Source organism: Castor canadensis, chromosome 5 (genome assembly GCF_047511655.1).
Source record: "Castor canadensis chromosome 5, mCasCan1.hap1v2, whole genome shotgun sequence".
NCBI lineage: Eukaryota > Metazoa > Chordata > Mammalia > Rodentia > Castoridae > Castor > Castor canadensis.
Window position 1 is genome coordinate 158,711,637 of NC_133390.1, and position 12,758 is coordinate 158,724,394.

At 37.3% G+C, this 12,758-nt stretch overlaps 1 protein-coding gene across 9 annotated transcripts in view; it reads right to left on the reverse strand.

Annotated features, from left to right (window-relative positions):
* Positions 1-12,758, reverse strand: part of Ncoa6 (nuclear receptor coactivator 6) — a 95,553-nt gene that overhangs the window by 37,056 nt on the left and 45,739 nt on the right. For all 9 annotated transcript variants that reach the window (XM_074074595.1, XM_074074600.1, XM_074074599.1 and 6 more), the window contains 2 exons: positions 11,053-11,208; positions 4,721-4,843 (listed from right to left, as the gene is read on the reverse strand). In XM_074074595.1, the coding sequence (XP_073930696.1) occupies positions 4,721-4,843; positions 11,053-11,208 (279 nt within the window). The remainder of the gene's footprint in view (positions 1-4,720; positions 4,844-11,052; positions 11,209-12,758) is intronic.

Consider the following 12,758-nt stretch of genomic DNA (forward strand, 5'->3'; position numbering starts at 1 on the left):
GGGAGGCAGAGGTAGGAGGATTAATGTCCAAGGCTGGAATGGGCAAAGCAGGAGATCCTATCTGAAAAACAAACTAAAAGCAAAAGGACTGGGATCATGGCTCAAGTGGTAGAGCATGTACCAGCAAGTGTGAGGCCCTGAGTTCCAGCTCCAGTACCAAAAAAAAAAAAAAAGTCAACAGATACATCTGACTTAAAAAATCTAATGACAATATACGATAATCATTATTACTAAATAAGTTAACACTTATTTAGATTTACCCCACGTTTACCAATTATTTAGCTCACCATTCCTTCTTAGATCTTACATCTTCCATCTTAGGTTCAACTTTCTTCTTCCTGAAGTACATCCTTGAGCAGTTCAATTACCAAGGGTCTGTTAATGGTAAATTCTCTTAGTCTCTTTAAAAAGTCTCTTTATTCCTACTACTCTTGATAGTACAGCTAGGCTTAAAATCCTAGGCTATCAATTATTTCCTCAGGACTTTAATGTTTTCTGGCTTCCAATGCTCCTGTCAAGAAGTCAGCTGTGAATTGGAGAGCCTGTCCTTTGTTAAGTAATGGTCTTTTCTTTTGGATTGTCTTTAACATTCTTCTTTTTTTTTTTTTTAATTGTTTTTTTGAGACAGGGTCTCACTATGTAGCCAAGGTTGGCTTAGTCTCAAATTTGCAATCTTCCTTCTACAGACTCCTGAGTGCTGAGATTACAGGCAAGCACCACCATACCTGGCTTTAACATTCTTTTTGTTTTTCATGTTCTGAAGTTTTATAATAGTTGTTTAGATGTGAATTTATTTTTGTTTGTATTACTCAGGACTACTGGGCTTGTAATACCGAGGACTTACATCAGTGCCATTTTTTTAAGTTTTGGAAAATTTTGAGGTATTCTCTAACTCTGTCCCTCCCCAATTTCTTAAATTGAGAGCTCTTAAAAACATGTTAAACTCATTTTACCCTTCGTGTATCTTATTATATACCTCTTCCCATATTTCCATCTTCTTATGTCTCTCTGCTGTATTCTGAGTGATTTCTTCAATTTTACCTTCATTTCCAGGTATTTCTAATTTGCTAAAAAATAATTTGATTTTTTTAAAAGTTTATTTTGGGCAGTACTGGGGCTTCAACTCAACGGCTAGGCAGGGACTCTATACTTGAGCCACTTCGCCAGCCCTATTTTTTTGTACTAGGTTTTTCAAATAGGGTCCAATAAACTATTTGCCTTGGGCTGACTTTAAACTGTGATCCTCCAGTTATGTGCCTCTTGAGTAGCTGGTATTACAGGTGTGAGCCAGTCTAGAACCACTTAATGTTTGTTAATGACAGCCTGGACATTCCTGGGTCATTTCACTAACATATTATATTTTCAATATGCTAGAGAGTAGAGAAAACAACCTCACAATCACTTTTCCCTCATCCTCCAAATAGAGCCTAGGCCAAGACAGACAAGTTTCCCACCTGTCTCCCAATGTCAGAGGGTGAATATTTTCTAATTTACCTTTCACTGAAAATTCTGGCTTCATGAGGGATTTTGAATTCTAAGTTCATTGTTCATCTGGACTGATGTGGTCTTCCTGGCTATTAAAACCTAAATCCTTTGGTTCCTATAGACTCTCCCCTATTTATTGATTGATTTATTTTTGTTTCTATTTTTTTGGTAACAGAGTCTCACTATGTAGCTCAGGATGGCTACATAGCTCTTGTTGCTGCCTCCCAAGTGCTGGGATTACTGGCTTGGGTCATCACACCTGATTTCTGTTTATTGCTGTTTAAATTTTCATATATGACTTGAGGGGTTCCTTTGCTTTTGTGTAAGTTCAACTATGCATTAAATATTATGTTTTATCCAGCATTTTTAGGTTTTAACAATTTAAAGATTTTTGTAGTTAGAGAGGACAGTTAAACATTTATCTGTTGAAACTAGACTTTTTAATCCTACCCATATTTCAAAGATAGTAATTAGATAGTAAGAATGTTCTCATGAGAAGAGAAACAGATTTTCTTGGTTCACAATGAGCTTAGTACTCCCAGAAATTTTCAAGTACGTGCTGACTACATTCTCAGTAGTAATATAATAACAAGTATTTCTAAGACTAGGTGGGATATTGGACTAGATCTGTGGTTCTCATCTATAGGCAATTTTGTCCACCAGGGAACATTTGGCAATGTCTGGAGACATTTTTAGTTTGTAAAACTATAGGGAAGGGACAGTGGTACTATTGGGATCTGGTGAGTAAAGACCCAGTATACAACTAAACATCCCACAATACACAGGACAATCCCTCACAGCAAACAATTATTGGACCAAAACATCAACAGTCTTGAGGTTCAAAACCTCTGATCATATGAGTACTATGGCATCCCACAAATCTTGAGATTTCATAAGGCCATAGGGAAAAAAAATGGGCTATGGATTTAGTGTTTTAGTTGCAAAAGGCTTTTGCTTATCAGCTAACTTTCTGTTACCAATGCTAAAAGAAGAAAATAGTGCCAACAATAATTAATAAACCAAGATACTCTAGTTACAAAATTCTAAAGTCATTTATTAATGCTTTAGAGGGGTTTAAGTCCTCTTTCCCTAGAAAAAGTTTCATTTAGTTTAACTAATATTAAATTTTTTTTATATCCTTTAAGTCCCAATAAACAAGACATGAAACCTAAAATATGCTTGGCAGTAAAGAAAGATGTCTGGGGGTTAAAATGTTATAGTGACTGGGCTGGGGATGTAGTTCAATGGTAGAGCACTTGCTTAACATGTGCAAGGTAGTGAATTTTATCCCCAGCACTGGAAAAGAAAGCAAGGAACAAAAACAAAGAAAGAAAAGATGAAGAAAGAAAAAAAAAGACAGAGAGAAAGAAAGGAAAAGTTTTATTGACTGTAGATCATTACTAGTAGCTTCTAAGCTTCCTATGTAGTAATGAACTGTGGCATTATAGTATTTGCCAGATACTAGCTTAAGAGAGCTTGCAATTAGTGTGTTGATATCAGTTTAATGGAGTCTGACCATTTTAAACCTAGAAGGGATCTCTAACATTGTTTTCCAGAACATAATTAAAGATGTTTACAGGCCACACAGTATTAAGTATTTTGGCAAGGAGTTGAGACTGGTACCCAGATTTCCTGACTCTTTTGCCAGGCCTATTCATTCCTTCATAACCATATGCAACCTGGCTAGGCTCTTCCCATTCTTCTTCTGGCCCTGATTCTTCTAGCAGTGACAACAGTGCCACCTGTAATTTCTCATCAAGCTGTCTTAATGCTAGCTAAGACTTCTGTGGGGTTTTAGATCTATGTACAAGGTATCAGGCTTATTTTCCATCTACTATATGGTATTCCACATCAGCCCAACAGCAGAGGTCTTGACAGATGCATAAAACAGAAACTCAAGAAATATTTGTTGCAGGGGAGGCTCATCTATTTTCAAGCATGAGCTCAAAAGATCATAGACACTATTATTTGACTTTAAAGGGAAAAAAACTGTTACTCAGGGAAATACACTAAGTAGCTTGAATAAATGCAGCATCAGGATTAAAACCTAAGTTTCAAATTCTGTGGCAGGGATTCTGTTACAGTTCAGAGCAGCAGGTTACAAACTGAACTCCTCTATTTTTCTGCATTTTTTCAAGAGCTAATGGCAGGGAGGGAATGACAAGCATAGTTTCAGACACCTACTCTATTTCAACTACAGCAGCTACACTTTTCTGTTCTATTTGAATAAAGGGTCCTGCAGCTGAAAGATTTGAAAGCCCTTAGTGTAGTGAAAAAGAGCACTGAACTGGGAGTTAGGACATTTACAGTATTAGTCCACTGCTACCCTGGGCAAATCACTTCTTTTCTATGAGTTCCCCAATTCCCTGAGCTTTAAATGAGAGCCAACCCAAATATAAATATTCTGTGAACTGCAGAATATTAAGTTCAGTCTCTGAAGAAGAAATGTCAGTATTAGTAGAAAAGGAAGCAAACAATTTATACTCTCTCAAAAAAAATTTTTTGAGCCTGGCACTGGTGGCTCATGCCTGAAATCCTGAGATTGGGAGAATCAAGGTTCGAGGCCATCTGGGGCAAATTGTTTGTGAGATCCCATCTCCAAAATAAGCAGAGCAAAATGGGCTGTAGGTGTGGCTCAAACAATAGAGCACCTGCTTTGCAAATGTGGACCCTTGGGTTCAAACCCCAGTCTCACAACACTTGCTATGTAGCACAGGCTTGTCTCAAGCTTGCATTTCTCTCCCCTCAGTGTCCTAAGTGCTGGGATTACAGACCTGTGCCATCACAGTTGAGTCATTCTCTTAAGTTCTAAATACATAAAAATACATATTCTCCACATATATGTACAGATTCCACATAGGCACACAAGAATTCTCAGTTTGCAGACTCTTGAACTCAGAAAAAGTACAGAAAGCTACATTCTCCACTATACTATAAACATCTTAAGAATAAAAAAATGTTTTACTCATTTCTATTTCCAACAGTTAGCATAAGAACTCAAATAAATGTTTACTGTATGGCAAAAAAATAATAAATAAAAAGACCATATGCTTTATGCTTGACCCTAGCCTTCTGGGAGTGACTCATTTCTTACTTTCCTGATTTAGTAAATAAAGATGTGGATGTGCCATGTGCCCCTGTCTATCTTGCAGAACTCAGATGATCAGACCTTAATAAATAAAAGCCAAAAAAAGGAAATCAGTAAAATGTCATACAGTTGAGTAGGAAGTCTCACCTGGACCACCTGCCATGGGAAATCCTGTCTCCATCCTAACAGAATTTCCAGCTGCTGTGGGTCCATTCATTCTCACATCTTGGCTTCGGTTCTGAGCCAGAGCCAGGTTGATAGCACCTTCCCCTGAAAACAATAGTCATGTTATAAAATAGAAATAATCAGAATAAGATGCAAACTTTGTTTAAAGACAGGTACATAAGAGTTTTACTTTTCTGTGTTTTTAAAGAATTATGGTAAGTTTACCACCACAAAAAAGGTGGGTCAATACTACATAGGTCTTTTTTTCTCGGGGGGGGGGGGGAGGCATGAGATAGGGTCTCACTATATCACTCAAGATGGCCTCAAACTCAAAGCCATTGGCCTCCACCTCCTGAGTTCTGGGATTACAGGTGTGGACTGCCACACCCAGCCTATGTAGGTCTTTTGTCAACCCATCTGAACAGATTTACTTACATGAAGCACAGGAGATCATAATCAGCTCTCATTCCCAGTAACACATAGGCAATCAGTGATGCTTAGTGTCACAAACAGCTTGGAACTTTCTATAATTATTTTCAACAAGCTTATTAAGTGTTTGTGTGTGTGTGTGTGTGAGAGAGAGAGAGAGAGAGAGAGAGAGAGAGAGAGAGAGAGAGAGACAGAGAGAGAGACAGAGAGAGAAGAAAACAATCTTAGAGTCTCTCAAAATCCTAGATTTCCTTTTGGGAATTTATAATCAGAAGATGGAGATATATATATAGGCTTAATGGAGAAAAAAGACAGGTAGGGGAACACTGTAATAGTTGTCATAAAAATACAAATTTCCTTCCTTCTAGCAGAAAAAGTCAAGCGATGAATAATGTAAGTTGCCACTAATCTACCTCTGCAACACTTGAGATATTAAGACTAGCATTTGTACAGCTGTGTGTGTGTGTATGTGTGTGTGTGTGTGTTTAGGCAGTACTGGGGTTTGAACTTGAGGCTTCATGCTTGCTGGGCAGGTGCTCCACCACTTGAGCCACACCTCTAAGCCTTTTTGCATTGGCTATTTTTGAAATAGGATCTTGCTTTTTGCCAGGGCAAAATTTACACTTTCTGCAATAGCTGGGATGACAGGCATGCACCATCACACCCAACTTTTTCTGTTGGGACAGTGTCTCTCAAACTTTTTGCCAGGGATAGCCTCCAACTGAGATCCTCCCGATCTCTGTCTCCCAAGTAGTTAGGATTACACTGGCACCTGGGTTTTTGTTTTTTTTTTTTTGTGCTGGGCATTCAATCTAGGGCCTTGTTCATGCTAAGCATGTGCTCTAGCAATGAGCTACATCCCCATGCCCTGTATGTTTTTTTGGGTTTTTCTTTTGCTTTATTGATGCATTTATTGCATTCAAAAGTGGAATTCAATATACTGAATTCTAGACAGAACTCACTGGGCATTAACACATAACATGAAACATAATTTAGGTTATATTTGTCCTTTTTTTCTTCCAGCACCCTGCCTAAGGTTTTTAATTTTTATAAAAATTTTTCTCATTTGAGTTTCACAATAGCTTAGGGTAAGTAATGTTATTAGAACTGTTCCAATTAAACAAAACCTTAACATATTGGAAAAAAAATCAAGTTTCAGAATGTTTCCTATACTTAAGCCACAATTTTGACTATTTTACTTTGGAGGACACCACCACCTTGTGGAGAGTTAAAATATGGCAAGCCTGTCTCTTGCGTTGTTGAAAGATTGTGTTTCCCAAGTCCTTGCCTAATATAAGATCTTGGTTTTCAATCCTAAGATAAAACAGGAAGCTAATGAGGGCACTCATTAGTTTCCACTGTCCAGTCACTGATGTAGGTCAGCTTTCTGTGTGTACTTTAACCAGGGACGCTGGCTGGTCATAGGGAACAGTATCTTAACAACAGGGAACCATAAGTAGGGTCTACTGACTTTCTTGTAGGACTCAAGCGTAAAAGAGAAAACAGAATATAGGTCTTAAAGGTTTCCACCAACAGCAAGGAATTATTAATATGCTAAACTTGCTAATGTATTCTAAGCAGAAAGTTCTTGAAATGACATCATATCATGTTATTTCTTGCTTAAAACTGCTCCATTGCTTCCCACTGTTTTAGAAATAACAGCCAAACTTTTTTTTTGGCAGTAACTTAGGTCCTTGCACTTGTAGGCAAGTTTAACCCACACCCTCAGCCCTTAAAGCCAAACTTAACATAATCTACAATGCCTTAAGTTATTTATCTAGTCCAGTGCTGTTCAACAAAAATATGAGCAACACATGTAATTTAAAATTTTCTAGATACCACCATAAAGAGGTAAAAAGAAACAGCTGTAAAAGTAATTATAACATTTTATTTAACCTAGTAAGTCCAATTTTTTTGTGGTATTGGGGACTGAACCTGGGGCCTCACACATACTAGGCAAGTGCTATACCAATTGAGCTATCCCCCCAACCCTACATATAATGTATTATTAGTTCAACATATAATTAGTATAAAAATTACTATCGAGATATTTTACATTATTTTATTGGATTACTAAATCTTCAAAATCTGCAGTGTATTTTGTACTTACAGCAAAGGTCAATTTGGACTAGCCACATTTTCAGTGCTCAACAGTTACATGTGGACTGTGGCAACCATCGTAGAGAGCCCAGATCTAGCCCATGCCTGCCTGTCTAACCTAACCTCATACTATTTTCACCTTCAATAACAAAGATTGAAACATGGTCATTTTGTAGCTTCTTAGGCACACAAAGCTGTTTCTTACCTCAAGGCCTATGCATGCACGTTGTTCCCTTTGCCTAGCAGTTCTATGCACTCTTCACATAGCCAGCTTCTCAATTTTCATGTAATCTTAAGTCACATGCCCAAAAAGGCCTCCTCCAACCATTTTATCCAAGGTTAGGTCACCCTTATCAGAACATCATGTTATTCATTCAGAGTACATCCAATGAAATGAAAGTACTTACTTATTTTTTTGTCTGCCTCCCCATTCACTATTCAAGGATAATCAAAAATCTGCTTTGGTTCTTTACATCTGTTTCTCCAGCTTAAGTATTAATATCATCCCCTTTCACTCTCAAAGTGTCTTAATTTAGATGATAATCTATGTGCCTGATATATGGTAGGTGCTCATTAGCTATGTTGAATAGTCAGTTTATCATAACCTTAAGGAGGATTTTAGACATTTTTCTATATGATAAATGCATTTCTGGGAAGCCTCACATTATTCCCAATAATATATTTTTATTGGAAAAACAGGGTTAGGGCAAACTCAAAACCTAGGCCAGAGCTCTAATAAAAGTAGTAATTGGTGAAGGCAAAATACTCAAAACAACACAGTCGAAACATCTGAAGATGTTGAGATAATGTAGATGCAGTGATTCTCTGACTCAGTAAGGCTGTCATTAAAATGGACATAAAAATGCAACCTCATAGGCCAAGAGTCATGCAAGGCTCATGTATGGAGGAGGTACCTAAATGTTAAGTTCGCATTCTAAATCTTCTCAAAATAGACCTGAAACGACTCCTATGTATGCAATACCTGAGGTAAAAGCTTCTTTTCTTATTGGAAATTATGATTCCATTTCCACTATACCAGCTCTTTTTGTGTAGGGAAAAAAAAATCACAATAAACCCAATAAACACAAATGAACAGACACAACTTCCACATTATACTGCTGTCATTTCCCTATTTGTCAACTGCATATAAACTAACTGGTGTCAAAGAAACACATGTAGAGAACACTACTGACACCCAAGCTTGATAATCAGGTGTTCACACAAACTGTGTCATATGGGCCAAATCCAGCCCACTGCCTATTTATTTAAATAAAGTGTTACTAGAACAAGTCATGTTCATTCATTTACATATTACCTATGACTTTTTTTTGTTTTTTATTCTTTTTTTTGAGACAGGGTATGTATGCTAGATAGCTTAGACTGGGATTGAACTACAGATTCTCTCACCTTAACCTCTTTAGTGCTGGGATCACAGATGTGTACCATCATGCCTGGCCCCATGGTTGGTTTTGCCCAATAATAGCAAAGTTGAACACTTATTACAGAGATTTTATGGCCTGCAAGGCCAAACATTTTTACTTCTGGGCCTTTACAGAAAAAATTTGCAGACTCTTGCTTTGTTTCTCCATGAATTTACAGAGGTCACTAAATGTCCTCAGAAAAAATGTCTCCTCACTCCCTGGTTAAAACTCGAAAAAGAAAAGTGTAGTGAGTATTCTTCAATGGAGAATGGACTGTTGGATGAAGAACCTACCTCTCAATTCTTGCAGCAGACACCATGACAGGGATACTTCTTGTTACAACTTACAAACTCATAAACCTACTACCAGACTCACAAAAGCAATAACTGTTGCCACGACTTTCACACCTGTCTCAATTCCCAGGAATGGAGAGAAAAGATCACTTAGGACACATGGATAGCCTAAAAACTATAAAGAACTCTTTCTGTATTGTGATAATCATTGTCATTTATCTATTTTGCCTCCCTGCTACTACTTATGCTTTAATTTATGGATATAGCATATCAAAGGGGAGCTTGCATTTAGTCCTTCTAAGAACTTGTAGGAAGATCTGATAAAAGGAAAAACAAAAAACCAAAAAACAAAAAGCTGGTGCATCAAGGTACATAGGTTACAGACCACAAAATGTTTGGGGTTTTTAAGAAACAAATGTGTTCTCTAAAGTATGAACAGTCTATATACTGTTACTTTATTCAACAGTTGTTTGACTTCCACTCTATTCAACAGTTCACAATTTTCAATAACCCTCTCTAAAAAACCTATGTTTATTGGTATTGTTCCTCTTGGGACACAGCAATTTATAATCCCAGACTGCACAAAATATGTATCACTGCTAATGATGACTTTTTCAGCTGCTGAGGTTTCACTGAGCATTTAAGTTCTAAATCAAGTCAATAGGGGTTGGCCTATAAGTGGAAGGGAAGGCTAAAATGTTGATTGCATGAACACAGGAGGAAAAGAGAGGGTTCTAGTTTAATGGGTCACCAAAAGAGAAGAAATCCATATGTGGTCCACCACACTTGGTATTTACATCTATAATAAATTTGTCTTCCTTACAAAGGTCAGGAGCTCCTTTGAGTTCATAACAGAAGGCCAGTATTTTATTTAGCATATTACAAATGCTAAAGCAAAGTGGTACTACTATATTATTCCTTTGCTTTTAGTCAACATGTTTGCTAAAGTGACTAACATGTACCAGGCAAGTCAGAAATCTAATAGTGAACAAAACCAGACATGCTCCCTGTCTTCCTGAAACTTATAGTCTACAGGGGAAATAAAAGAATAGTCAAATAATTGTGCTGGGTGTGGAGGTGCACACCTGCAGTCCCAGAACTCAGTGGGATGCTAGCCTGGGCTATAAAGTGAGTCCATGACTCAAAAAACCAAAACCAAAAACAAAATAAAAATTTTAAAATGAAGCAAAATAATTGCTCTAAGGAAAGGACAAATGATCTGATAGAAAGAGACTTCTGTAAAAACCAGGGAGTTCAGAAAATACATACTCAAGATTAAAGCCAATACTAGAAGGCTAAGTAGAAATCAACTAGGAGGAGGGTAATGCAGGGAACAGTACTCTTCATATAGAAGGCTTTAATGGAACTGGTTCAAGGAACCAAACAAAAGCTCAAGAGTGTGGAAAACAGAGAGCAAGGGAGGAAAGTCATCTAAGATAAAGTTGTGCAAGGAAGGTAGAAGTCAGACAATGCAAGGCCTGACGTCATGGTAAAGTGTTTGGTCTTTATTTTTTGAACAGCAGATTTTAAGCTAGGTTTACATGTATGTATTTGTGTTGAGTGTATTTTTATTTTGAAAAGGTTCACTCCAGTGAAAATATTTGAAAAATGAATACTGGTATAAAAGAAAGGCTCAGGGCCTCCCCAATCACTGATAGATGAATAAAAGAAATATTAAAGTTTATTCAGTAAAGGGAAGCACTTAAAAAAAATTTTATTTGTGGTACTCAGTGTGCTTGTGAGGCAGGCGCTCTACCACTTCAGCCACTCCACCAGCCCTAAGATTAGATATTCTTTAAAAAGCAAATTAGTTCCTGGCCAGGGTATGAGTAAATTCTAAGTCTGAGAGTGATGACCAAAATTAGCCAAAGGAATGGAGTCTCAGGCTTTGAATGCTGAAGCGCATCAGGACCCAGAAATGGCCTCAATTCCTCTTTATCCTAAGGTGCTGCAATGTAAAGTACAGGTTATGTGAGCTGCTTAACACAGGAGCAGAGGGACAAAGCAGCACTGGAAGTCATGCTATATTCTATTGTTGTTATATTTTGGTCCAGGTGGCAAAGTAAAAGACCTTCAATCTGTACGGAGAGAATCCCCAGATCCCGAAGCTGCTGGTTGTTGCTCTGAGCCAGGATCCGTAACCGCTCTGCTGCTTCCCGGGGGATGTTGAATGTCACACGCACACTGTTCCAAGGTTCCACCTTCTGTACCTTTAATTTGCTGGATTCTTGGTCATAAAGGAAAAAGAATAATATTAGTAATTTTGTAGCAACAAGAAGATGTGCAACTAAAAAACAAAAGAGTAAAAGAAAAAGTCAGACCACCAGCTTGGAAGAGTTGACAGGATTTAGGCTTGATGTCAGGCAAACGTCTGATCTAATTCTAGCTTTGCCACTTAGCAACTGGATAACTATGAACAAGTTATTTAACCTTTCCTCAACTTATTTTTCTCTTCTCTAAACCTTAAAAAAAAAAAAAACAAAAACTACTTCAGCCAGGTGGCGTGATGGTACATGCCTGTAATTTCAGCATTCCAGAGACTGAGACAAGAGAATCTTGAGTTTATAGCCAGCCTGAACTAAATAGCAAGACCCTGTCTCAAAAAACCAAACCATATAACAATGGAATATTAATCAGTCATAAAGAAGAATGGAATTTTGTCATTTGCAGGGAAATGGCTGGAACTGGAGAACATCATGTTAAGTAAAGTAAGCCAGGTTCAGAAAGACAAAGGTTGAATGTGGAGGATAGATCCAAATACAAACACAAGCATTATTATATATTCTTATACAGAACACATTTCTTAAAGTGTGACTAGAAGAGGAGACTGAGGAGGAAAAGAAGAAGAGAATGATAGAGAGCAAATAATTTAAATCATATCTTTTTTTTTTTGGCAGTACTGGGATTTGAACTCAGGGCCTCACACTCACTCGGCAGGCATTCTTACCACTTGAGCAACTCTGCCATCCCTGAGAGTGAATAATTGAAATACACCACATCTGTGTAGGAATAAAACACACTGAAAACTATTGAACAATACAGGGGAGGGAGAAAAGTGTAAGGAAGAGTAACAGAGGGGCTTTGTGACTGATTAATGCACAATATATTTACAGGTAAGACACCAAGGCAAAACCCCACTAAACAATGCACAGACACTAAAACAATGAAGGACAGGAATGTAAAACAAGTCATGTTAAGGGGAGGGTTACAGCAGAAGGGGGAAGGTAAATGAAGAGGGTAAAGGACAGTGAATATAGTTGAGGTACTTTCTATACATGTATGAATATGGAACACTGAAACCTGTTGAAGTCATTTCAAGAGGGGTAGTGAGGTAGGAGGGAGAATAATAGAGGGGATGAACCAGACCAGGTACAATATATGTAGATAAGGAAATGTCACCATGATATCCCTTGTATAGGTATCATATACTAATAAAAATGTTTTAAAAACAATAATACTACTTCGTAAGATAATGAGTATATGGGATACTACATGCAAAAAGACTTAGCAAAGTACTGACACATTATAAGCACTGAATAAATGGAAAAGAGTAAAACAATAAGGAATGTAAAAGAGCAGAAGATAAGTTTAAATTAATTGAATAATGTTTACTTCTGGACTCAGTTCAAGAAGTCTCAAATTTCCCAGATGACTGTCTATAAAAATATGGATGCATATGTGTCAACTGTAGAATATTAAGGAATCAGCAGCTATAATGCACTAAAGAAATAGCACTGAAAAGATTTACTCTAACATTATGTAAAATGTTAAGCAATT